Genomic DNA, 27,150 nt, shown 5'->3' on the forward strand with positions numbered 1-27,150 from the left:
AGCAAACAGGTGCTGGACGTCATCCTTGAGGCCAGAAGTCCTAGTACTAGGAAATCCTATGCTGAAAAGTGGAAAAGATATTGTTCTTGGAGTCAGTCTCAAGGAAAGGGCACAGTTGTGCCCAACTTACCTCAAATCCTTGATTACCTAGCAGAGCTGCTCCACAGAGGCCTGTCCTTCTCATCCATTAAAATTCATGCCTCTGCCATCACAGCTCATTATAATACTGAGCCTCGTCTCTTTTCTCACCCTCTCATCAAGCAGTTCCAGAGAGGAGCTAACAATTTAAGGCCCCCTAGGAGAGCTCCCACCCTTGCCTGGGACTTTAACTTTGTACTGGAAAAGCTCATACTTCCTCCTTTTGAACCTGCTGCTTCAGCAGAGTTAAAATTCCTCTCTTGGAAAACAGCCTTACTTCTAGCTATTACTTCAGCAAGAAGAGTGTCTGAGTTACAGGCACTAATGGCAATGGAGCCCTTCATTATTTTCCATGCTGACAGGGTTTCTCTCAGAACTAATCCTTCCTTTATGCCCAAGGTGGTATCCACTGTGGCTTTAAACCAATCCATCCATTTGCCAACCTTTTTCCCTACTCCTCAGAATAGAGGGGAAAGGATCCTGTACTCCTTGGACGTACACAGATAGCTCAGGTTCTACCTTGATAGGACTAAGCCTTTCAGAAAATCTGACCAGCTATTAGTCAGCTTTGCTATAGGGGCAGAGGGCAAGGCCATTTCAAAGCAAACCATTTCCAAATGGATAGCACACTGCATCTATTTCTGCTACAAGCACCATAAAAAACCTACCCCTCTGGGGATCTGAACTCACTCCACTAGAGCTACTTCAACCTCTACAGCATTTCTCAGGGGGTCCCCACCAGGGACATCCTGGAAGCTGCAACCTGGCGTTCTGTACACACCTTCACCAAGCATTATCACTTACCTATTTTTTCTAAATCCAGAGCTGGGTTTTCTACAGCAGTCTTACAAGGCCTGCTAGCTAGCCCCAACACTTCTTGACTACCTCCACCCCTCCTCAGCTTTGGGAATCAACCCAAGTGTGATGCCTGCAACAGTGAAACATGAAGAACATAGTACAGTTGTGTACACTTACCATAAATGTAGACGTTCGAATGTATTCACTGTTGCAGGCCTGGTTTCCCTCCCTCCAGCCCCCCCCTGGCTTTCTCTATCCTTTTTACCTGTCCTCTTTATGGCCATCTTTTATGGCAGGGGTATTTACTTTTTACTGGAGGTGGTCCACACCATGTAATAGCTTCCTATTTTGGGGTCTCCTGACATCTAGGGCAAGAAAAACTGATGTAATAGTGTCGGCTGCATGTTTTATACCCCTGATGACCTAACGTCATGGAAGAGGTGACAGCATGCGACGCAGAAATCCCAAGACTGGTATTCAGGCCGACTGAGGGCTACCTGCAGGCAGATAACCCAAGTGTGATGACTGTAACAGTGAAAACACTCAAACATCTACATTTATGGTAAGTGTACACAACTGTACTTTATTGCCTTTTGTCATCCCAGTATCTCCAAACATTCTCCTTGATCAACCAATGAGTTAGTCATGTGTCCTACAGTAACATCCTTTAGAACTGCTTCAGCGTCTTCTATAGTTTTCCTTCCATTTCAGAAGATGATGCAGTATAGCAGGTTCCAATTATATGGCCCCAGTTGCAGCTGATGTTAGTACCTGACTGCTGTGTGCTGGAGAGCAGCGTTAGCTCTGTGAGTTGTTGCCACCTGTTATCTGCCTGGATTGCCTGCTTTAGGCCGAGGCAGGTTGACTAGTGTCTGCTGTTGTGCCAACACTGACGCTACCCAGTGACCCAGCAGTAACATGTTATGCTCACTGTGCTACAGTGATAGTGATGTGGCTGTTTGTAGCAGCAAAAGGCTTATCTTGATCAGGGAGGAATATTATTTTAACTTAATACCACAGTGACTAGTGTTGTAAGCAACTGGGATGATCTGACCTCTGCTCAGCATATGCAGTGTTCCTTTAGCAGAGAAGATCCATGTCTAGAAATGTGAGGGGACCAGTAGAAATAGTAAAGTGAGAAGGCATATATGTATTTGCCACATATGTTTCGCTTCCCACTTTGACAAAGTGAGGGATCCTGTAAACACAGGATGAATTGGAAGGAAACTGAGATTTGTGAAATTTTTCAGTTGAAGGGAGTTGTATGAGATATTTGGGGCAGGAGCCCCAGTTATGGTTACCAATAGACAACAAACATATATTTCTGGTGGAAAAAGATTGCTGTAAATGTCTTATAAAAAATATTCACTGTACTTAATACCAAGTACTGTACTGGCACTGAATTTTCAGAGGGGCAGAGTTTATGCTTCAGGCTGTTAGATGCCATAAGCTTTGTGCAGCCTGACTTACTCTGTCGCCTAACCCATATTACACCCATTAAATTACATATGGATTAATATTTTGTGCTATCAATTTGTCGGTTTTAACCTTATTGTAATAGTGTTGAATGCATTAGTAAGGCCAAGAGAAGCATTATCAACCCATGATCAAATGCTGCTATTTCTTCAAACAAGGCTCTATCTCCATTAATTAATGCATAATGTTGCACGAATAGCAGAAGTAGGTTCCTCATGTCATTTTTGGATAAACAACAATGTGACTCTCTCCATGACCTTAACCAGAATTCTGGTCAGGATGATTGGTGTAAAGTTGTTTTGGTCTGATGCATTCCCTCCCCTTGTGAATTGATACCCCTGCAGCCTGTCTCCTAAGGTCAGGGATGTCTGTACTTCATAAAATTGCCAAAAAATGCAGTGCTTTGTCTAGGTTGATTTCATTGTACAAAGCTTGTTAAGAGCAGAAAATCCTATTAAACATAAATTACAACCATAATTGAAATTTACTGAACTGGCAAAAAAACAGTAGCACAGGGTCTCATCTTGGCCACTATCTTTAACATTTGTGTTCTTTAACAATCTGGATTCTGTATCTTTCCTCTTCAGGTTAATGTGTTGGATATATTGATATGTTTTTACACATGAACACGTGCTGTGCATGCTTTCACACACACACACACACACACACACACACACACACACACACACACACACACACACACACACACACATATAAATGTGTATGTGTGTATATGTGTTTATGGGTATATGGTAACTGAACATTAACTTGTTTGAATGAATAGAAGTCTGGCAAAAGGAATTGAATAGGAAAAGATCACACATTGTCAGTTTTCTGGCTTTTTTCTTTGCAATAACTACATCTTGACCACCTAACTGACACACATATATATCTATATCTATCTACACACACACATACACAGATGTATATACAATGGCTGTGCAGTATATACATGCACAGTCATGTGTGTATATATATGTGAGTGTGTGTGTGTGCGTGTGTGTGTGTGTGTGTGTGTGTGTATGTGTATGTGTATATATATATATATATGTATATATATATATATATATATATATATATATATATATATATATATATATATGAGACATACACAAACATACATCCACACAACACTTAGAATTTCAACTTTACTAAGACACTGGGAAATTTTAACTGAGAAGTATATAAACTGCCTTAATTTACTTCCTAGAAAATCTGGCAAAACCTGGTAGAAGCATATATAATAAACTTGGAAATTATTGAAAAATCTGTCTGTTTATAAAACTCTTAACAAAGCACTTTAACTTTGTACATACTTCATTCTGAGTATGTACTAAACCTTCATTGTGTATCAGCTTTGTTTTATACTTAAAGCTTCCACCACATTAGCTGTTGTTCTCTTGATCTTCCATCCTTTCTTCAAAATAACACATTTTTATTTCCCTTTGAACTTTCTCTGTTAGGTGACTTGTAGATTATCTGCACATGTACCATATAAAGCTTCAGAGTTAACCTTGTTCTTCCCTGTAATAAATGGCCAGCTCATTCTAATTTCCCATTCATTTTGTAATACATTGGTCCGCTCATTCTAATTTCTCATTCATATTAAGCATCAGCACACAATGAAAAGTAAATAAATGAAGGATGTTTACTGATACTTTGACACAATGCCATATAAATATCTTCAACACAAGGGAGGTTATGTTCTGCTTCTTATTTTTATATACGCCTTGTCAGGGGATCCACCTGAGTTTATTCTTTTTAGGCCTATCTTTTGCAGCATAGCAAACAGCATAGTAATTATAGTTTGCTGTAGAAACCATATATATAATAAAAGCTGTATTGCTTCTCTCCAAGTCTGGAGAATAATGTCATAGCACAGCTGTAAAATAAATGTATGCCAAAAGTACAGATCCTGAAACTCCTTCCCTGTAAACTTATGGCTAAAGCATACTCTTTTTTATGATTTAGGCAGAACTGTAATCTAGAACCATAGCCTAGAAGTTAGAGTCTTTCGTCTTTTTCCCGGTAAGGGGTCGCCACAGCGGAACTCCGGTCTGCTAATGATTGGCAGTAGATTTTTACGAAACGCCGAGGTGCCAGCTCGACCCCCAACCTTCAATGAAGGCACGCCCATTTACACACGCATGTCTTTCGAACGCTACCCAACCGCGGGGAGGACATGCAGACTCCACACAGAAGGCACTCCCAAGCCAAGCCGAGAATCGAACGGGAGAACCTCTTGCTGTGAGGTAACAACGCTACCGCTGTACCACCGTGGAACTTAGAGTAATAAGTGATATATTTCCTTCAGAGCTAGGTTTGATCATCACCATGTTAGGCTGCAGACTCTGTTAACCTACAAAAGTCTTTTATGCACTGGTATTTTTAAAATCTGCTCAAAAGCGCACATCTGTGCCCTGGTGTTTTTTTTCAGATGCTAAGTAGTTTAAAGAGATCAGAAATAAGTGAATCACAGTTCAAAATTTTTGTTAAGAAATTTATATCTGACACAAAATCTGTACAGTTAAGAAAGAGGTCTGTGCTGCAATGAAATAAATGACTGTCTTGCTGCATTTAAAGGTGTCCTTCTGTGCATACTGAGAGGTGATGTTCACTAAGTCCCAGCATCTAACAGCATGCACCCTCTTTCTGCATATATCAAAGTGTACTGAATTACACAGTTCAATGCCCATGTTTGTGTGGAGCATCACATCATCCAGGAAGCCTCAGTGCAGTTACAGAATAATGTCTTTAGCCAGTCTCACTCTTCATGGGTATGTTGTGAGCAGAAAATCATTGTCATTCTGCCATAGAAATGGGGTATGGACAGGAAAGGACATAAATGTAGGTGCGCTTATCACTACCTTTGCACTTCTTTGTTGCATGTGATGGCCTGTGGCTTCTGACTGACTAAATGGATGTTCTTCGTGTTTCACTGTTGCAGTCATCACATTTGTGTTATCTGCTTGCAGTAGCCCTCAGTTGGCCTGATTATCAAAGTCTTGGGTCCTGCATCGGTTGCTGCCTCATCTTCCGTGATGTCAGGTAGTCAGGGGTATAAAGCATGCAGCCAACGCCATTACATCAGTCTTTCTTGCCGTGCGGTGCCCAAAGCAGAAGCAGTTCGCAAGTGCCGGTCTGCCGACTCCTGATATTTTTGTTTTCGAGTTTCAGAACTGAAGTCTTTAACTAAAGCTAAGTACCCTGTTGGGGAAACTTTTTCTTGCTCTAAACCGATGTCAGTAAACGTCAATAACTGTATTTTTCGGAAAGCAAATACCTCATAAAGATTTTCATTCGTACTATATTCTTTGCCTAGGCCCTGACCACGACGTACCTCGCTGTTGGTTTTGTGCCTTATTTAAACCACAAACTATTCATCGTTATTACATTTTCACTTCCAAATATTTTGGTACTCAGTTCAATTATCCAGATATGTTTTCAGTAAGCCACCCGAATACCGACATTCCGAAAAAACGCAAAGTTAAAGACAGAGACAAGCCGCCTAGGTCCAAAGCTGCCAATGATGCTTCTCCTAAGCTAGTCGCCAGTTCACTGCTACTCAGTAAGGCACTTTCGCAGCCCCTGATACCCACTACTTCAGATTCGCAGGCCTCTACTGAGACCCATTCGGAGTCCGGTATGCCGCAAGATGCTTCAACTGTGGAACCTGTGGATGTCTCTACCTTGGATGGGTCCGGAGCCGCTGTGCAGGCACCGGCTTCTGAGGGTGTATTCAGGCCTACTGACTTGCATATTACACTGACACCATCTTCTTCTTATAGGTCTAAAACTCGAACCGTGCCTAGGAAACCGACGTCCAGATCGCATGGTCAGGCCTCTATGCCTAAAAGACACATGATAAGAATGGCTGAAGACCTTATTACTTTAATCAGGGGAAGCCAACCTTCCCCCTCTAAGAAACCTAGGACTGAATTTGCTTATGATACTTCTGACCAGGATTCTGAAATTTCTGTCTCCTCTGATGACCAGGATTTACCCATATCTACCTATGAGGATTCTGATGCAGAGGACTCTATTCTCTCTGCTTCTTCCCCAGAGGATTTTTCTTTTGGTGAAACCTTGCATACTCTTAGGGAGCATTTTCACTGGGAAAGCCAGGATTACTCTGATTCTAAAAAGAGGCTTAGAGATTTCTTACTCCTGCCCCAATACAGGCCTTTAGCTATCCCTCCTGTGCTGGACATTGTTGACTATGCTTTTTCAGAATCTAGCTTGGCCCCTGACTCTTTACCTCCTGCTCCCAGAAAACCTGATAGATATTACAGGGTTCCTGATTCTCACAAGTTCTTTTTTAAAAATCCTACTGTGGATCCTGAGACCATTTCACAGGGACCCAAGGGCATTAAGGCTACTACTGCCAAAAATCCTACCCCCTCTGATAGAGATTCCAGGGCCCTGGATAGATGTGGTAAGAAGGTATACACCTCTGCAACCTTGGCCATCAGGGCTTGCCAGTTTCATATGTTAAAGTATCAGCAGCATATTATTGGATTGCTTAAACAGAAAATGATGTTGATTCCTGATTGTGCTGAAAATAAGGATTTACAGGATTTAATGCATTCTGCTGAGCAGGTTGGAAAACATACTTCTCAATGTGGTTTTGATTCACTAGAGGCATCTTGCAGGGCTGCTGTCACCGGGTATGTACTTAGAAGGCATTTAAGGAGCAATCTTTGCCAGATCATGTTAAAACTAAATTACTGGATGCTCCCTTAAATCAGGACCACCTGTTTGGTGACAAAGCAGAAGAATGTCTTAAAAAGATGGAGGAATAAGCTAAATCTATGCAAACTGTTAAAGATTTCTTACAAGTGCAGCCTCCTAGATTTAGTAGGCATTGGCATTCAAAAAACTGGTCCTTTCCTGCCTCTTCCAGGCCTTCTCATTTCAAACCCAGAACCAGCAGAACACCCAGGCTTCAGTCCCAGGGTACGCACAAGACTAAGCAGTGGGGGACTCCCACTTCCAAATCAGGGAATAGTAAGACTCCCCCCTATGGTAAGCTGTCTTAATGACTTAATTTTAAAACTTCCAAGCACTTCTCAACTGACTGCTCCTTTAGGGGGAAAGATTGCTCTGCAAGCAAAAAACTGGGAACTCATTACCCAAGACAAATGGGTTTTAAACATAGTTTCCCAAGGATACAGATTTCACTTCCACACGTTACCAACTCCAAACGGTTGGCCAGATCTACCCCCAAATCAGTGGGCAGAGGCTCAAAAGCAAGTACTCTCTTTCTTAAGATTAAAGGCTATTCAGACTGTACCAGAAGAGGAAAAGGGACAAGGTTTCTACTCAAGACTTTTCCTGGTATCCCGAAAAGACAACTCATGGTGTTTTATCCTGGACCTGTCTACCCTAAACATCTTTTTGGTGATTCTGAAATTCAAGATGCTAACTCTTCACTAGTTGCTTTCCATGATAGGCAAAGATGCCTGGTTGGCAGCACTGGATTTAAAGGAAGCCTTCCTGCACATCCCTATCAGGGAATCTTGCAGAAAATACCTATGCTTCAAAGCAGGCTGCATGCATTATCAGTTCTCTGCACTGCCCTTTGGCTTATCTACTGTGCCCAGGGTATTCACAAAGTGCCTAGCTCCAGTCATTGCATTTTGCAGGCAAAGAAATATTCAAATATACCCATACATGGACAATTGTCTAATTCAGGCAGAAAGCCAGGACATACTTCTGAATAATCTGGCATTTGTACAAAAGGTGGTAACTTGTCAGGGGTAACACCATAAATGAAAAGAAACCACAGCTGGTCAACAAATTATATTCCTGGGAGCAAGCTTGAACACAACTTCCCAGATGGCTTTCCTCACGCCAGAGAAATAAGTTCATTTGACAACTTACTTCAAACTATTGGCCACAAAAACCCTGCTATCTGCAAGGCAAATACTGCAAGCCTTGGGGTTCATGGCCTCGTGCATTCTACTAATTCCATATGCAAGACTGCATATGAGGAAACTACAATGGTATCCAAAAAGCCTATGGTGTCAACATTCTCAGGATCTAGAAGCAATGATTCCTATAATACCTTGCCTACAGTTAGAATTCCTTTGGTGGGCAGAGGCCTGCCACCAAAACAAGGGACTAACATTCACTCTACCCCCTGCCACCCAAACCCTAACAACAGACGCATCAGACTATGCATGGGGGGGGGGGCTCACCTGGCAGGGAAGTGCATTCAGGGCAAATGGAACCCAAGTCAAACGCACCTGCATATCAATCAAAAAGAAATGTTAGCAATACAGAATGCTCTGACAGCCTTCAAGGACCACATTCTTCCTGGACAATTAATGGTAAAGACGGACAACACCACTGTTATGTGGTATATAAACGAGCAGGGGGGTACCCATTCTTACCCCCTCTGCAGACTAGCCATGGCTCTGTGGAACACAGCCTTAAGCTACCAAGTTCATCTATAGGCTCAATTCCTGCCAGGTAAACTAAATACACTGGCAGACTAACTTAAGCAGAAATCTCATGGACCCACACGAGTGGAAACTGGAACCAAAGATTTTCAACATGTTGATCAACAAATGGGGGATCCCAGATATAGACCTGTTTGCCTCCCCCCAGAACTACCAATTGGACAAATTCTGCACAAGGACTCCCCACAAACAAGCTTGGAAAGTGGATGCTCTGTCCTTCAGCTGGAAAAATCTATCAGTTTATGCCTTTCCTCCTCTGCTCTCATCTCCAAAATATTACTAAAGATCAGACAGGACAAACCAAGGATGATACTGATTGCACCAGACTGGCAACGCCAACACTGGTACCCCCTCCTGCGCAGTGTGTCACAGCTGGCCCCATGGCACCTACTTTGAATCCCTACCCTGCTGTCTCGGCAGGAGAGCCAGATTCTGCACCTCCAGCTTCAAACCCTGAACCTAGCAGCCTGACTAATTACCTAATCTCTCCGTTACCATCCCTCAGTAAACAAGTGTTGGATGTCATTTTGGAGGCAAGGAGGCCTCGTACTAGAAAATCTTATGCTGAAAAATGGAAAAGATTTTGTGCCTGGAACCAAAGTCAAGGAATGGCTACAGCAGCACTCAATTTACCTCAGATTCTTCAATACTTAACTGAGATGCTTCACAAGGGCCTTTCCTTTTCCTCCATCAAAATTCACTCCTCAGCCATTTCAGCTCATTACAACACAGAACCACCCCTCTTTTCTCACCCACTGCTGAAGCAGTTCCTCAGAGGGGCCAAAAACCTAAGGCCAGCCAGGAGATCCAGCTGGGACCTTAATTTTGTATTGGAAAAACTCACTCTTCCTCCTTTTGAGCCAGCTGCAACTGCAGAGTTAAAATTTCTTTCTTGGAAAACAGCTTTCCTTTTTTGCAATCACTTCAGCAAGAAGGGTATCTGAATTACAGGCTCTTATGGCAGTGGAGCCTTTCATCATCTTTTATGCGGACAGGGTGTCCCTCAGGACCAATCCTTCTTTCATGCCCAAGGTGGTATCCAATGTGGCTCTTAATCAGTCCATTCATTTGCCAACTTTCTTTTCTAATCCACAGAACAAAGGGGAACGGATACTGCACTCCTTAGATGTGCACAGACAACTTAGATTTTACTTGGACAAGACTAAACCTCAAAGGAAATTTGAACAACTGCTGGTGGCATTTGCTGCAGGGGCAGAGGGAAAGGCTATTTTAAAGCAAACAGTTTCTAAATGGATAGGCCATTGCATTCATTTCTGCTATAAGCACCATGGAAAACCTATCCCACAGGGGATTAGACCCCATTCAACCAGGGCTGCATCTACTTCTACAGCCCTTTTCAGAGGTGTCCCTACCAGAGACATCTTAGAAGCTGCTACCTGGAGTTCTGTACATACTTTCACCAAGCATTACCATTTGCCAATTTTCTCTAAATCCAGAGCTGGCTTTGCCACTGCAGTCTTGCAGGGCCTTATAGCTGGTCCTAATGCTATCTAAATTCCTCCTCTCATCCTTAGCTTTGGGAATCTACCCAAATGTGATGACTGCAACAGTGAAACACAAAGAACATAGTACAGTTGTGTACACTTACCATAACTGTAGATGTGTGAGTGTATTCACTGTTGCAGTCCTGGTTACCCTCCCTCCAGCCCCCTGACTTCTTTTGGCTATACCTCTATTCACCTTTACTATATTTTGTTGGAGGTATAACCTTCTATGTATATATATATATATATATATATATATATATATATATATATATATATACATATATTTAATTGCTTCCCATTAAGGGGGGCACCTGTAATCCTGGGCAAGAAAAACTGATGTAATGGTGTCGGCTGCATGCTTTATACCCCTAACTACCTGATGTCATGGAAGATGAGACAGCAACCTAAGCAGGACCCAAGACTTTGATAATCAGTCCGGCTGAGAGCTACTGCAAGCAGATAACTCAAATGTGATGACTGCAACAGTGAATACACTCGAACATCTACATTTATGGTAAGTGTACACAACTGTACCTTTATGATCCCTGCCCTCTGAAATATTTACTACAAAGCAGAGGCTAAAGGAAAGAAATCTGTCTCGGACTTGTAGTTTATATTTCACTTTTTCCTTTTTTGCTTCTAGCTTGTCTGTCTTTACCTTCCCTGCTAACTGCAGTTGTTTTTTGTACTTACAGTTGGACATGTTGTTGAAATGTCTGCTGTACAGCAGAAAGGGTTATGCTGGGCTTGTGTTTTACAGTTAAGTTATATCTATTAGAAACATTTGTCTTGTGCCCTGGGGTGACCCAGACGTGCTGTGGTAAACTGACAGACTTTCTTAGAGATAGTTTTAATGTTTTTGGATTTCTAGGAGTCTGGTAGCTCAGTCCCATATCTACTGTATTAGTTTATTTTATAGTTTATTAACTTAACCACAGTGAGACCCCCCCCCCCACTTCCTTCACATTCTTGGCTATGTAATAATGGTAGTATTGAATGAGCAGGATTCTGCACCTAACCATAGGGCAGTTAGCATGTCACATCCTTGTGACCTCTATCTGTTCTGCCCCCCCAGAATTAAGTAAAATGTTACAGCTGATTGCATTCAGAAATTCTCACCCCAATAGAGAGATATAGAGTTATCAAGGTTTTTTTCAATGTCAGCCATTTGCTTCCTGCACCATAGTCATTATTTTCCCATTACATAAGCAGATGTATTTGTCCTCTACTTGTCAGGAGAGGTACTGTTAGCTGCATGTGTCAGAGCAAACATGTATAATACCTGCATTTGTGAAACACTGCATTATATTATAAGCAATGCATTTCCACTTCCATCCTGCTACTGTAAAGTGGATGTTCTCCATTTACCAGCAGACACTTTTTTTTAACTAGGCATATTCAGCTCAAAGCGAAACACCACTGTGGTTGGCTTGATCTATTTCAGCCGTATGATTACTGGAAGAATTAGCATTTATGGAAAGTTGTGTGGTCATTTCCACTGCTTCTCAAATGGTAACGGATTAAAATTGCTGTTGAATATGACTTCTGTGACTTGAGTTTCGGGTCTTTTGCCCACCAGGCAACAATTTAATTATTCCAGGCTAAAGCCAATGGTATGAGAAATGTACCAGCTATGTATTGACAGGACTGTTTTTGTGAAATAATCAGAATACTATGATAGTCACATGGGGTGTCTTTCAGGCTGACATGTTTGTTTTGCTACCTTATATCTCAGTTATCATTAAAGGTGTTATCCTGTCAGGTGACATTCTTACAACCCTAAACAATAAAAAGCATTTATTGCAATAAAAATGATAAGATGTTATTAAAGAGTCCTTGGCTAACTGTTCTTAATAAGTCTAATTAGTAGAGGTTATTGTCATCAAAATACTGAATATTTATTGACTGGAAGAAGTTTAGAATGAGCGTATGCAGTGATATGTATATAAAGTCATACATTCATACTAAAGACACACTCTGACACACATTTGTACACATTGTAATTATTATGTTTAATTTGTAGTTAACATAGTATTATAATGTTTAAGTATAATTTGTAGATAATATAATATGCACATTGGATTTATGGTACAGAAATATATATTTCATACTTGGCATATGGCTTATTATAAAAAGCCAAGCCTAACCTATAGTCAAATACATCACATAGTGGGATATTAATCTCTAATTTACACACACAGACACACACACACACACACATATATATTTTGATATATATATATATATATATATGTATGTATATATATATATATATATATATATATATATATATATATATATATATATATATATATATATATATATATATATATATATACATATATATATATATGTATATATGTGTGTGCATGTGTGTGTATGTGTGTATATATATATATATATATATATATATATATATATATATATATGTGTGTGTGTGTGTGCGTATAGATATATGTATCAATTTTGACATATGGGTATAATAAATGTATATATCTGATTTAGGATGCGTATCCTATGCACATCAACAAAACATTACCTTGCTGTGCATGTCATCCACTCTACAACTGATCACGAGTCCTGCATTAACACCTTTTCTCAGTCCCAGTCTCAGTCATGCGGTATATCGCATGAGCTAATACAAACAAGCTGTAGCAGTTAGCACGTGGTGATCCATGTGTTTGCATATGTTGTTAGTGCAGTTATGCATTAGTGAAACACATACTCTGGCCCTTCGAAACAGAAACCCCTTACAGTTCCATCATGGCATACAATATCCTATTATGTGAGTGACAGCACTAGCTGAAAAAAACAAATGACAGATTAGCAAAGTGGTACTTGCTGTGACAGACCTATGGAGACATATCCACTAGACCCCCACTTTTCTGTTTTATAAAAAGGGCATTTTCATCAATTCCCCCTGCTGCTTGGATCTTCCTTTCCAATTAGAGCTGTAATGAAGTACATTGCTCAAGCTTCTCTAAGATGCTTGCTTAGTGCCTTATGGGCGTTACCAACTGCTTTAAGGACTCTAGTTAGTAACCACATTCGCACTGCTCACTGCTCAAACATAATATCCTGTTAATTGTTTGTGTGATCTCTGTGGCTGTACTATGTTGTATTACACATCCCAGTGCATAAAAATTACTTATGTTACTTATAGTAATTTTTGCTGTAAAATTCTTAGTCCTGACAAATCTTTTGTTCACTATTTCTCCTAATTGTCTTTTAGTGATATTCGTCAAATGCTTTCTTCCTGTTGTAGAGTTGTCTTACATGATCCTACTTATTTCTGCAAGTATATGCTAGATATGTATATTGTGCACTTATTTTAAATAATTCTTCAGTTTAACACAAGACAACAGGCCAGCAGTACAAAAGTGATTTGCTATAGGCCATGAGTAATGTGCAGACCCCAGATACCTGAGTATGCCACTCAGACACGTACGAAAAATACAACTTGCCATGCAGGTCTATGGAGGTAGAAATCAGAAGTGTCCATTATTGTACTGTGTGGTATGAATGTTAAAAGAAGAATTATGTTGTGCGACCACATTGTTTTTTGCAACAACATAATGTCCACAGTCACCCATATCCAGGCAGAGTTTGCAAGACACATTATTTGTACGCATAAGTCATTCTTCATGATAAAATGGTAGTTGCAAAGCAGCAGGAAGAAAATGAATTTTTAAGGATGCCTGTTGCAATTGTTAGGCAGTTTTGTATGTTAACCAGAAATGGTGGCTTTTCTATTAGGTACTGTTATAGAGAAATAACAAAAAAGGTATTTGTGAAAATGCATAAATACAAGCTCAACTCTCCAAAGCAGGGGTGGGGGTGACGTGCAGATAACAGTGTATGGTAAGGGCACTTAGGGGCAAAGCTTCTTGAGTGGAAATGTGGAGGATTCCGTCATGATAAAAACAAACGTCATCTATAAGTTTTCAATACTCAAATATACATAATTAAATACCTTTATTAAATTATCACCCAAGACATAGGCAAGCATACATCAACAGGAAATTAAAAAAAAACATATTGACATGTTTTCCATTTACATGTATTATATATCCAATATCTTTTTTTTGTAATTATCATCAGTCCAAGATTACCTAAGTTGCTAAATTCCTACCTTCCCTTAAACCTCACTCCTCCTCCTCCTCCTAAACATTATTCTGCATGTATTGCTCCCACAATTTCCATGTATTTTTGTGTAAGTTGCTCCTTCTTATTTCTAAAGATTCCTGTTCCAGTTCTTTTATCCCTTTTATAATATTTAATATTTCAAATACGGTTGGTTTAGACACTAATTTCTATTTTCTAGTAATTGTTTTTTTTTAGCAGCCAACAGCATTAAACTTAATAAGACCTTGCTATGTCTAGGCAGTTCAAATCCTGTATCCCAGCTCAAAAAATTATATCATGCCATTTGCTCATCCAGTATTTTGACAGTGTAATCTGTAAGGAATTTTTATAGTCTTTCAACTCCTTACTTTCCCAAAGCACATGTTCCCAGTTACCACTTTCTTCCTCAGCACACCTAGAACATTTGTTGTCTCCGTAGGGGAAAATTCTATGAAGTCTGAAGAACTGGAAAAAGTATACAACAATGAATCTTTGTAAACTTCACTCAGAACCAAATGTACAGCTGCCTTCAGCTGCAGGCATATTGACTCATGCTAAACATTTGCTCACAAAAAAAAAAAAAAAAAAAGCTAATATCTTTCCAGTTGTAAGAAACTTAAAAAAATGGAATTCGAAGGTTGAAATCCCCAAACACACCATGTGTATGATAAGCGCTTTCATTCTTTTATTCCAGATAGATGAACTTCATCAGATAAAATTTTAACTGCATCACTTCCTTTATATGTTAACACAAATCATTTAATTAAAATCAATTAAGCATTTGAATCTTAAAAAAATTCTAATGTAAGCTTAAGCACTTCTTTTAGATAACTTCTGTGCTTTTTTCTGTCAAGCAGTATGTCTTGTGGAATGATCAGACTGGGTAGGCAAAGCAGTTATTATCATGTTATTAGAGCCTGCATGTTTCTTTACACTATGTACCATGGTTCCAGAACATTCAGGATTAGCAGACACTTTGCATATGGATATGCAGGGTGTGAAATGCTGGGATTAACATGAAAAGATGATCTGTTTGGATGTTCCAGCCCTTTGCATAAACTCAGCTTGAACAATATTTACATGACTGATCACTTAAGTTTGTCAAATCTATTATAATGCTTGGAATAAGTGAACAAAGGAAGTCATCAATAACAGATGATAGAGCAGTTGTATTTACTTGATTTCCTCTCACTGTTCTTAAACTGGGGGGATGCATCCATTGCCCTTCACCTTATTCCATCCCTTAAAGGATAAAGGCTGGAATACAGACCCTCAAGGCCACTACACTGCAGGCTCTGCACTGTTATTTTTAATGCCATATTCAGTTTTCCTCAAGTCCCCTCTAGATAAGCCCACCACCCCAGTCACTAACTAAAATTAAACAAATAAATAAATAGCTCCATTCAGATTCTTATTGCTGTTGAGCACACACACCTGCACATGCACACCCTACTGTGGACATTTGTCAGTGCTGTTCCATTTGCCCAAGTGCTGTATTTCCCACTGGTCTCTTCTAGGGTCTACCAGTCAGTGGACTAGCCCAAATCCATCATATAAGAGAGGGCATGCTTATGTTAGCTGATTAAGTCCTTCATTCTCTGCTTGGGTCATGTTTGCTAGTCAGCCATGGACAGGAACCCTGCAACAGTGTCACCGAGCCAAAAGGTTTAATATTAATTTTGAGTATTAAGACAAACCTAAAATAATTGATGCAGGCAGTATGTGGTGATGAGCACTGTGTGAACATTGAATTATCTTTTTATTACAGAACACTTAATGTTATGTCAGTTTACATATTTGTCAAACTGATTTCATTAACAGTTGAGTGGATTAAGTTTTTAAAAACAACCACTGTTATAAAGCTGCTGTATCTGGTACACTGCCCAGCAGAATAAAGTGTTGGGTTGTTGTTGTGTCAAATATATGGTGACTTCCACTTAAAAATATGCTTTTTCTCTTACCCACCCATGTGGTAAAAAATGATAAAGCCATGACTGTGCCCCGTATGACCTGTGGTTCACTAGCATTACAAGTGCTGGTGTAAAATGGCAGGGGGTGGGAAGGGATTAAGTGGCTGATGCCAGCTCACCAGCCTGCAGAGGAGGGAGAAGATGTCTGGACTCACTTTACTAGCAGTAACAAGAGCCTGGCAAACTGTATCGTAAGTGATATGCTATTTGCTCAGGAGACTGCAAATGCTTCTCTTGAAGGCAGCTACTGGGGAGCTTGCAACGCTGCCATGGAGTATTGGGGGTTAGGACATAGTCTCTGACAATAGTATGATGCTGCATTAGCATCCCCTGTTTCCTCACTGACCCCAGGGCATGGGGTTGGGTTGATCTGAGGAGGGAGGGTAAGGAGGGTCTGTTTGGCCTGGTGAAAGAGGAGAAGAATTGGTGGCAGCTGATGGTCTGCTGCAGGGAGGTAGAGGAGCAAAAATAAAAATATCTATACATGTGTTTTCACTCCTAGGGTGCAAAGTATCTTGGGACGTTGCAGCAATCAATTCACAAAAGGAAATGAAGAGAGATTGGTTCCTGTGACTTAGTGATGCCTGCTCTACACTTCCTGCTGTAAGTCCTGAGGTTATCTCTCACCCCCCCCCCCCCACCCTTACTTATGGAGTACAATGTTTCACAACATCATGAGGAGGTGGACTTAAAACTAAAATTCAGAATGGGGAAAAAATTTCACAAAGCAGGTAATTTGAGAAAAGGATTATCATAAACGGAACTGGCCCTTTATTTATTAATATTTTAAAATACTATATAATTGTACCTATCCCACTGTGTAAAGCTTTTTTGGAAATGTATGCAGATGAACAGAGAAACTATTATGCTGGTTCTGCTTAAACAATATTATATGGTACAAGTAGGTGTGAAAGCATCCTTCAGATACCAGACCATCAGTCTGGCCATTGGTGCACTGGATTAATGCTATTAATTAGCTGTTTACTGCAGTCCAGGGTTCAATTCCACCAGCCTCCATCTGCTCAGTATGAGCAAGTCACTTAACCAGACAGTACTCTAGGGCAATTAGGAAATTGCACTGTAGTACTTAATTGACTGCTTCATCACATGCTTAGTAACTACATATTAACCATATTGTAGTAATATTAATGCTTTATGGTCAAGTCTTGATCTTGGAAAGAAATATTCTCTGCCTGTGCAAGAAATGACAGCTGATAGCATCTTCGGTGAAGGCTTACTTAATATGAAAATTTACAAAATTGAGACTTTGGAGTATTTAATCTAAGAGAGTGGTTATTATAAGGAACTCTGACTACAGAGCCAAGTTCCAGATGCCAGCATAATTTGACACATCACATGACACAAGCTATAATGAGAAATGTTTGAGACATGGTATAGTAAGATTCATCTTTAATGTTGCCATGGTTGTATTGGTCTGTGCCTATAACATGCATCTAAGTTAAATGTAGATGTTATAACACTTTTCATTTTGCTGTTGGACTGTATAACAATTAGCTGGTTGAAGCTGAACTTGGGCACACAAGAAGGGTATCAGTAGTGAAGTCAGATGTCTGGAATGCTTGGTTGAAACATTTATTTTCCTTATACATGCCCTGGATAAAGCTTTGCCAAAAGTTGTGCAATAGAATCAAGGAGAAGTATGTGATGTTCATAGGTTCATAGGTAGGTACTAGGCTATCGGCCCTAGGGCCCATACAAGCCTAGCCAAAAAATGTACCCTGGCTTTCGCCACCCAAGAAAATTATTTTCCTGTGCCCCTGTCGAGCAGAGCCACAGAAGTGATCCCCGGGGTGAATTTCCCATTTCCCATCCAATAATCAAGATTTTTCTTGAAGAGTGCTAATGAGGAGCCCTGTTTGACATAGATAGGTAGTCTGTTCCAGAGTATGGGAAGTCTCTGGGACAGGAATCTATCCCTCCAGCATGTTCTGTTTATTGTGGTGACAAGGTTAAGGTCCCTAGAGCATGTAGCTCGGAGTGATTGGGATTTCTTTAAGTGTAGCATGTCCAACAGCTCTGGGTTTGACATAGCGTTTGTATGTTAGGCAGAGATCGCCCCTGAGTAGGCGATATGCGATGGAGTAAAGCTGTAGTTTTTTGAGACTGTCTGCGTAGGGCATCTGTTTGAGGCCAGTAATCCTCTTTGTGAGGTATTTCTGTGGTCTTTCCAGTTGTTGTAGATGTCTTGTGAGGTACATACCAAAAGGGGCGTTGTACTCTATAATGGGTCTAATGAGTGATGTGTAGAGGGGAACAATGACCTCTTTTTTTCTGGATGAGAATCCTTTTGTGATGAGATGTCACTTAGAAGGATTTCCTGACCACTGTGGCAATGTGATTATCAAAGGAGAGACTACTGTCCACCTGTGTCCCAAGGTCTCTTATCACATTTTCGGCATTAAGTAGACTACCAGCTATGTGGTAGTTCATGGGTACAGAGTTTTTACCAAAGGGGATGACAATACACTTTTTGGCATTGAGCTTCAGGCCATGGCTTTGACACCAAGTATCTGTCTCAGTGAGGCCCTTTTGTAGTTTGTCCACATCATTAGGAGTTTCGATTATGGCTCCTAGTTTGCAGTCATCTGCAAACTTTGTTAGCCAAAGACCTTCTGTGTTGGCCTGCACTTCAGAGAAGTAGATACCAAACAGGAGAGGACCCAGGACTGAACCCTGTGGTACTCCACTTGTCACTGGTCTGATGTCGGATTTGGAATCCGCTACTTTCACAGTGTGGGTTCTGTCCGTGAGCCAGTTGGCAACCCATCTTGTGACATAGGGATTTATACCTAGTTTAGTGTGCTTATCTATAATTCCAGAGTGGGGGATGGTGTCGAAAGCCTTGGCGAGATCTAGATAAGCTGTGTGAACCATTTTACCCTCATCTGTGGCTTTGGTGACTGCTTCAAAGAAGTCAATCAGGTTTAGGAGACATGATCTGCCTTTTACAAATCCAAACTGAGTAGGGTCCAGAGTTTGGAGATTACCAATGTCTTTGTTTATGAGTCCACGATGATACGTTCCATGGCCTTGCAGACCAGGCTCGTCAGGCTAATGGGGTGGTAGTTCCCGGGGTCCGTCGTGGCTCCCCCTTTGTGGAGTGGGATAACAGTCACGGTGCGCCATTCAGTGGGTACAAAGCCTGAGGTGAGGCTATGATTGAACATGGTACTTAGGTAGGGTGCCAGTTCATTCTGTAGTTCATGTAGAACGCAGCCTGGGATATTGTCAGGTCCCATGGATGCTGTGTTCTTGGCTTTGGAGAGTGTGTTTTTTACCTGTGCAGCCGTGATTATAGGAACTTTGCATTCTTCCGGTATAGAGATGGGCCCTCTAGGGGGTGAGAGGGGGGTAAAGTTAGCACTGAACCTATCTGCTAGGATGTTGGCAATACCAGTTGGTTCTGTATATTTAGTGCCATTATGCTGTAACTCAGAGCAGATCTGAGTGTTCCCATTTAGATTCTTGACATAGCTATAGAATGCTTTGTGGTTGTCTTTAGAGTCTGTGGCATTTTTGTTTTCATAACTAGCTCTGGAGGATTTTATGAGGGATCTCAGCTTCTTACTGAGGTTGACCAGGGAGTTCCTCCAGTCATGGGATTTTACTCTTTTTTGCAACAGTTTCTTTCTTCTGTTGTAGAGTTTGTTTATGGCAGAGGACCACCAGATTGGCTTCTTTTTTTTGGAGGATAACATCTTGGTTCTATTAGGGATAGCATGATCCATGCACTCGTGTAAGTGCTTATAAAGTGCATTTGTGTAGGATTCGGCAGTCATACCTCTATTGTCCATCTGCATGGGTGTCATGAAGTTTGCCACTTCTGTATTAAGAAGTGTGAAGTTGGCTTTTGAGAAGTTTTTTACGATGGTTTCCCTAATTGGGGCTGGGGGTGGGATGTGGATGTCTAGGCTGATTAGCTTGTGGTCGGATCTGACTAACAAGGAATTAACCTCTGGTGTGGAACACCGGTTTCCCATGTTGGTAATGACCAGGTCTAGGATATTGCTGCCCCTGGTGAGGGTGTGAATAAGTTGATCCAAGGCGCTGGAATTTATGAATTCTAGAAAAAGTTGAGCAAAAGAGTTGGTACATGAGTAGTTTTCCCAGTTAATGGTGGGGTAGTTGAAATCGCCCATTATTAGGGTGTTGGGTTGTACCCTAATACTTTCCAGTGTATCAAGAAATGAGGAGTGTGAATCCTGAGGCATGGTGGGGGGTCTGTAGCAAGCTACAATTTGGATTGCGGTCTTGCCCAGAGTTAGTTGCACTTGGATAATCTCAGATGCATTATGCTGTGCAACTAGCCTGGAAGTGTGGATATCCTTAATGAATATGGACACGCCTCCGCCTTTAGTGCTTCTTTCTGGGATAGGTGGCCGAAAGGTGTGGTATGAATTGAAGCCTGGTAATGCAGGGGTGCTCTCTGGAGCTTTGAACCAGGTCTCTGTCACTGCACAGATGTCAATGTTCTCCATTTTAAGGAGTGCCTCGAGTGAGTGCATTTTGAGGTTTAGACTTCTAGCATTGAGTAGCATTACCCTCAGAATTTGCTTGCTTGTACCTGTTACGGTGGTGAATTTGTCATTTGAACCTTGCCTAAAAAGGCACTATAGGGGTGGCAAGAGCCTTAGCCAGTATCCGGAATCCTAAGGGCGACAGGTGCAGACCATCTTTGGAAAAGCATCGTGGACTGTCGATCATGTCGTCCCAGGCAGACAAATACTGGATCCCCTTAGAATGACACCAGAAGCTTAGCCAATTGTTGAAGTCAATCATTTTGTCCTTGTACTGTGGTACCATTCTGGGTGATGGCAGGATGCTACTCAGGGTTAGGGTCATACCTGCCTGGGATACAAGATCAGAGAGCTCCTCCATGTCTCTTTTCATGTAGTCCAGGGAGGTACGTCTCAGGTCATTCACACCAACATGGACAATGACAGTGTCATATTTGTACTTATTGTGGAGTGACCTGAGTGCATGCGTTATGTGGCGGATCCCGGCACCTGACAGGCAGCTGACAGTAACTTTCTCCTTGTTTAGTCTAGTGAGTGGAACATCAGTGTGCCTGACTATAGAGTCACCTATGACTAGAGTGTTGGGTATGTTGTTATGCCTTATGGGCTGTAGCTGAGTGGCACACTGAGTTTGTGGGCTATGTGTCATTTGGGTTGTGTTGAGGGGTGGAGTTTGCTTGCGTTTATGCTTTGGATGTCCCTGATGCTTGGGCAGGTTTTAATTGAGAGCCTCCGTGAATGTAGGTGTGTGTTTTGTGTTTCTATGTGTGTGTTTTTGTGGTGTAGGTTTTGAGGGACTATGTGATGAGTGTGGTGTGGTGCAAGTGTTTACCTTCTCCTCTTGACTGTCTAGTCCAGTCTTGGGTGAAGAGAGCTTTGCTTCCAGTTTGGCTATATAAGTGCATCTCTCACAGGTTGTAGTGTTGGGTGGTAGGAGGAGGGGGTTGTCTGTGTACATGAGGTAATTACTGCATTGCCCCAAGATGCCCAGATTCATCAGGTAGACCGGAGAAATCACTGGGAGCTGACCCTTAGACATGCCTGGATAAGTGCTTATTTATTAAGTACTAAAAACTGCTTTCCACTAGACAAGTGAGGAAAGTTGAGTGCTGTAGTAATTTGCAGCTTATGTAGTGCTTACAATGAGTTCTGAACAAGTGCTGAGTTCAAAGAAACAGATTTGAGTGCTGAAACTAGAAAACTGGCTAGTTATAAGAAAAAAAAAACTAAGCTAGAAGGCTTCCCTCCAACACAGAAGGTTGACCTAATATTTAAGGATTATTTATTTTATTTTACATTTGATAACCGGGGGGTTTCTGACTGAGCCGAAAAGGCCCCTTTTCAGCAGAGGCCTGGGGAGGAAAGCTCCACACTGAAAAATAATTACAGATATATTTAGATATTTAGACAATGATCAGTATACACACAAGTTACAATAGACATGTTTTTATAATGATATGCAGCACATCAACAGTTACAGTGGAGAGAAAAAAACAAGAAAAACATTTAAAAATAAAGGTAATTAATACATTTGTGATATACAGCTGAAATTTGGAACATAGGTAGAATACATACATAGTACATAGGTACATTACATACATTGTACATTAGCCAGAGTTTGTGAGTAAGAGTGAGAACTGTTATCAAGTACTCTAGGCTTAGTATGTGTACCTTATCCGCTTTATATATCCAATTAGGTATCAGCCATCACCTGGTTTTCTTTTCTTATGATTAGTAGAGTTCCCTGTCTTTAATAGGTTAGGAGATTATCTTCAGCAGTGATTTTTCAGGATTTCGATTTGAAAATTTGTCTGTTTAAAAACGCTATTGAGTACTTTTGCTATTTTGATTACCTGTTTCATTCACTTTTGTAGTGTTTTATTTTTAGCATATGTAACATGATTTGATTGTTAATAGCTCTTTTTTCTTTTGGTTTCCTCCCTTAACATGATTCAAGCCAGCCAAATTTTCCATATCCATACTGGATTTGCCAGTTAATCTCATAACACCTGGACTTACGCTGCTATTGCTGAGACCGGTGGTGAATTCTACATACATCCTGGTGGCGCGGCCATCTTTGCATCCATTCAGATTTATTTATTTATTTTATTTTATATGCTCTACCCTTTCCCTTCCCTGTCTCCCACACTTGTTGGTCACCTGCTTCATCAGTTACCTGAGTTGCTAATTAAACTGGGTCACCTGGGCTGTAGTTAGGGCTTTACCCCTGTATGCCACCTGAGCAGCTATAACTGTTACATTCTTTTATGTATTTACCATTTGTTTCTGTTGTGGAGTAAATGAGAACCAGGTATATAAGTCGTTTGTTTCGTTTATGACAAGCTAAATTCTTTCTACATAATTTCTAACTCTGTGCTTGCTAACCATCAGGCCTGTCCGTTTGTGTCTTGTGCCCATTTGTTCCCCCTCTGCTGGGAAATGACTGTTGCAGGAGTGAGAGAATGTCAGGGTGGCCATCATCCAGGTAGCCATGGAAGTTATTAGTGCCCTCACTTTCCTTGTGCTTGTGAGTGCTATTTTCGATACAGAATAAGGACTGCCGTCATTGGCTTCAGATCACTATGTTCTTGGTCTTGGCCACTTTACTCGACTGACTCTAACCACCATTCCCTCCTCCCAACATTGGTGATTCAGCATTAGCTGTTCACTGCCATCTAGCATTTGAGGACTGTTTGAATATGAGTCATCGTTAGGGTTTAGATGTAGTTTTTTTTTCATTTGAAGTGTATTGGTGTAAAACATGTTTTGTTCATGGATGTAGTCTTTGTTGATTGTCAGCAGAGGACTGCCATTTTGTAAACCTAAGAGTTATAATGTAAGTCTCTTAATGTCACACTCCAGCAAATGTCTAATTACTTAGTAAACAACATACTCTGAAATAGAATTGGATATTGATTGGTATAAGCATCAGTTTACAGCAGGACACACTTTCCTTGGGATGCACAGAAATTCTTCTTATCTTTGTACAATGGTTAAAGCAAAGGTCTGGCAACTCCTGATATGTATACTTCAGTGACACACGTCTGACTTTGTGTGACTCTCATTTATTATCATGTCTATTTTTTGTATATAAAGTGTGTATTAGAAGTTGTAACTTAATTAGCCAAAGTGGGTATGTCTGAATGTGTACATATTGTAAGGTGTGTGGCCATACCTTTTATTAACGCCTGAAATCTGGACAAAGCCAAAACTAATGGTGTGTGGGGGGGGGGGGAGCAAAGGACAAAAATAGGGGCAAATTTTAAATATTGCTGTTATAAATTTAGAAAGTTGCTAGAATAAATGGCTTTGTGTTTTGTGGGGGATATGAAGTCTAAAACTGAAATGTCTGTTGTTATTTAGTGACTTCAGTCCTCAAAGATTTGCCAGAAAACCACATATTTTATGAGGAACAGACAAAAATATGTATAAAAAATCTGGGCATTTTGCAAAAATTTGGACAGTTGAGAGGTATGTGTATGGATGACCTGTTTTGAGAGCATTTTCAGTGCCTAACTTGGATTGTTGCATGAATGGATACAACTTGCAAAGTCCTACCTTGCCTTTACCATGTCCTCCTCAAGTTTATATTAATGGATTAGCAGCTGTAAGCCCATGCACTGAGAGCAGTGATCACCTTCATAGAGCCTTCAGTATATCTGACATTACAAGGATATACTGAGGGCAAATGTGCAGTGCCCAGTCTACAGTGGATAATCTTACCCATTCTGTAAACTGCGGTGATCCATTTCAAAACTGTAATGCAAGGATACAACTTTTCATGTGCCTCTCTGTTGTGGGGACTCAGTCATCACACCCCTAATCTCTAAATATACTACCTATGAGGTTACAACAACTTGGAAGAAAGAGAAGTAAATGTATTTCCTTCTTCTCATAACTGGTGCAGTCTTTGAGATAATATATTTAAAGGTTGGGGTTACAGGAGTGCATAATGCCCACACAGGTTTTGAATTTGAATTGAGTTGGTCAGATGAAGAGTTGGGTTGATGGTAAATAGGTTGGGCAACAGTAAGTTTTGACACCGGTAACACAAGGATGACCCATATGTTTTCACTATAACTATTTCTTTTGCCACCCATCAAGATTCATACTGATGGCAAATTACCATCCTTATAAGGATTTTCAGTGATTAAGGTGGGGAATTGCATAAAGACATTATAAGTTCCATGAACAAAGTATGCAGTGCAGTTTCTGCAATTTAGTAGCATTTGTAACCACCCACCCAATCACAAGTCCTTTCTCTCTCTCTCTCACACGTGAGCATGCATACACACACACAGACACACACACACACACACACACACACACACACACACACACACACACACACACACACACACACACTTGCTCTGTCCCATTTTTTTATTTTTTTTGCACTCAAAACTTGTGAGAAGAGCTGAGTTACAAAGAGACTGTGTGCTTTTCCATATGACAGGGCAGGACAGGTTTCACAGAACAAGTCTCAATATACCTCCTCTGGAACATGCCTCAGCCATGCTATAAAGTAATAGCCATGTAAGCAAAATACCAGCTAAGATTCCTTAGTGTTTAATTCCAACTAGTGGGAGTTTTGTTAGTAGTTTTCTGATGTGGCCAGGCCCACATTACAATGTACCACTGATGAACCTTTCAGGTAGCAAGGCTTTTGATTTTTCTTAACTTGTGGTAGATTCCAGCAAATAGTTCAGAGGCATTAGAATACTAGGCTTATAAAAAAGTTATTAACAGCTTTAGATCTCCTTGTGCAATTCTTCTTATAATGTTACATACTTTTCAAAGTCTGACAAGTATGTTTTTGTAAAAATTAGATGGCTGTGAGATAGTTGTCAATACTGCTACCTTTGTGATGTATTTGGTGTTTTTTCCAGTGAGCAGAACATTATATTTTATCACTGCTTTTCTTTGTTGCTTGGAAGACTTCTGAGAAATTTTTTTAGCAGTGTCCTGCTTATATTTGTCCTTTCTTTAATTGCAGTAAATTGTGTATGCAGATTTATTGAACTGAATCTTTGACACCATAGCTCCTGGTGTCTTACTTTTACATTAGATTTGAAGATTATATACCTCTGGAAAGTTTTGTCTGTAGTATGTAAATATCTTCATGGAAATATAGTACCAAACTGGTGGACATTGTAGCCCAAGGGAAGATAAGTAGCTTTCATACAGTGCCTACTGTTTCAACCACTTCATAATAACGTTGGCCCAATACCCATTGTTTCATTGCCTTTGTAATACTCCGGCCCAGTCCTTTTGAAGTTATCTTGATCCACTCCCATCAACAGGTCACTCTTTAAATCTCCTGAGCAGATTATGTGAGTACTAGGGCTAAACTAAGAATCCCATCTGCATTTTGCAGAACTGGCTGTTTATGAAAGTCTGATTAAAATAAACCAGAAATGTTACCTAGGCCTCTGTCATTTAAAATATAAATAAATCAGCTAGTCAGCAGATGATAAACAAATAAATGCTTCTAAACTATAGAATGACATTTGTTGGCTGCCCTTCACACATGCTTGTTTTTTGTTTCAGGTTCTTTCAGAAGTGATGGTTTAAAAGCATCTGATGTCTTGCCCATTCTGAGGGAAAAAGTGGCCTTTGTGTCAGGTGAGTATTTTTTTTTTCAACTTAAGTTTCCCAGTTTCTGAGTATGCAACATCAGACAGAAAACATAATAAAAGTCTGCAATAGTATAGTCAGTGTGCATGCACAGCATTAGAGGAAAAGTGCATTCACTTAAATTTGCACACATAATACATATTATTGTTATGAATATAGATCAGACAGCACTGCTTTGCCACGAGACACACATGGAACGAAGATGAAAAGGGGAAGACAGTCTTCATTACTTGTACAGATTATGTAATGGATATATTCAGTAGAAACTTACTGTACGGCAAAATCGAGATGAAGCCTAATGAGACAGTTGATCATACTCCACATGACTAATTAGTGTTTAGTGTGGAATGTTATTATTTAGTTATTTATCTTTTAAATTTTAACTTGATGGGGAGAGCTATAAGCAGAAAGTGGTTGAGTCTTCCGGAAAAAATCTACAGGAATATACAAACCAAACAGACTTCTTTATACTATAGAACTTGGCAAAGAGTTGGTT

At 40.4% G+C, this 27,150-nt stretch overlaps 1 protein-coding gene across 3 annotated transcripts in view; it reads left to right on the forward strand.

Moving 5' to 3' along the window:
• Window positions 1-27,150, forward strand: part of KALRN (kalirin RhoGEF kinase) — a 4,346,166-nt gene that overhangs the window by 1,106,381 nt on the left and 3,212,635 nt on the right. For all 3 annotated transcript variants that reach the window (XM_044074926.1, XM_044074921.1, XM_044074920.1), the window contains exon 2: window positions 26,568-26,642. In XM_044074926.1, coding sequence (XP_043930861.1) covers window positions 26,568-26,642 — 75 coding nt within the window. The remainder of the gene's footprint in view (window positions 1-26,567; window positions 26,643-27,150) is intronic.

This window comes from Protopterus annectens, chromosome 6.part0 (assembly GCF_019279795.1).
Source record: "Protopterus annectens isolate FY-2018-M chromosome 6.part0, PAN1.0, whole genome shotgun sequence".
Taxonomy (NCBI): domain Eukaryota; kingdom Metazoa; phylum Chordata; order Ceratodontiformes; family Protopteridae; genus Protopterus; species Protopterus annectens.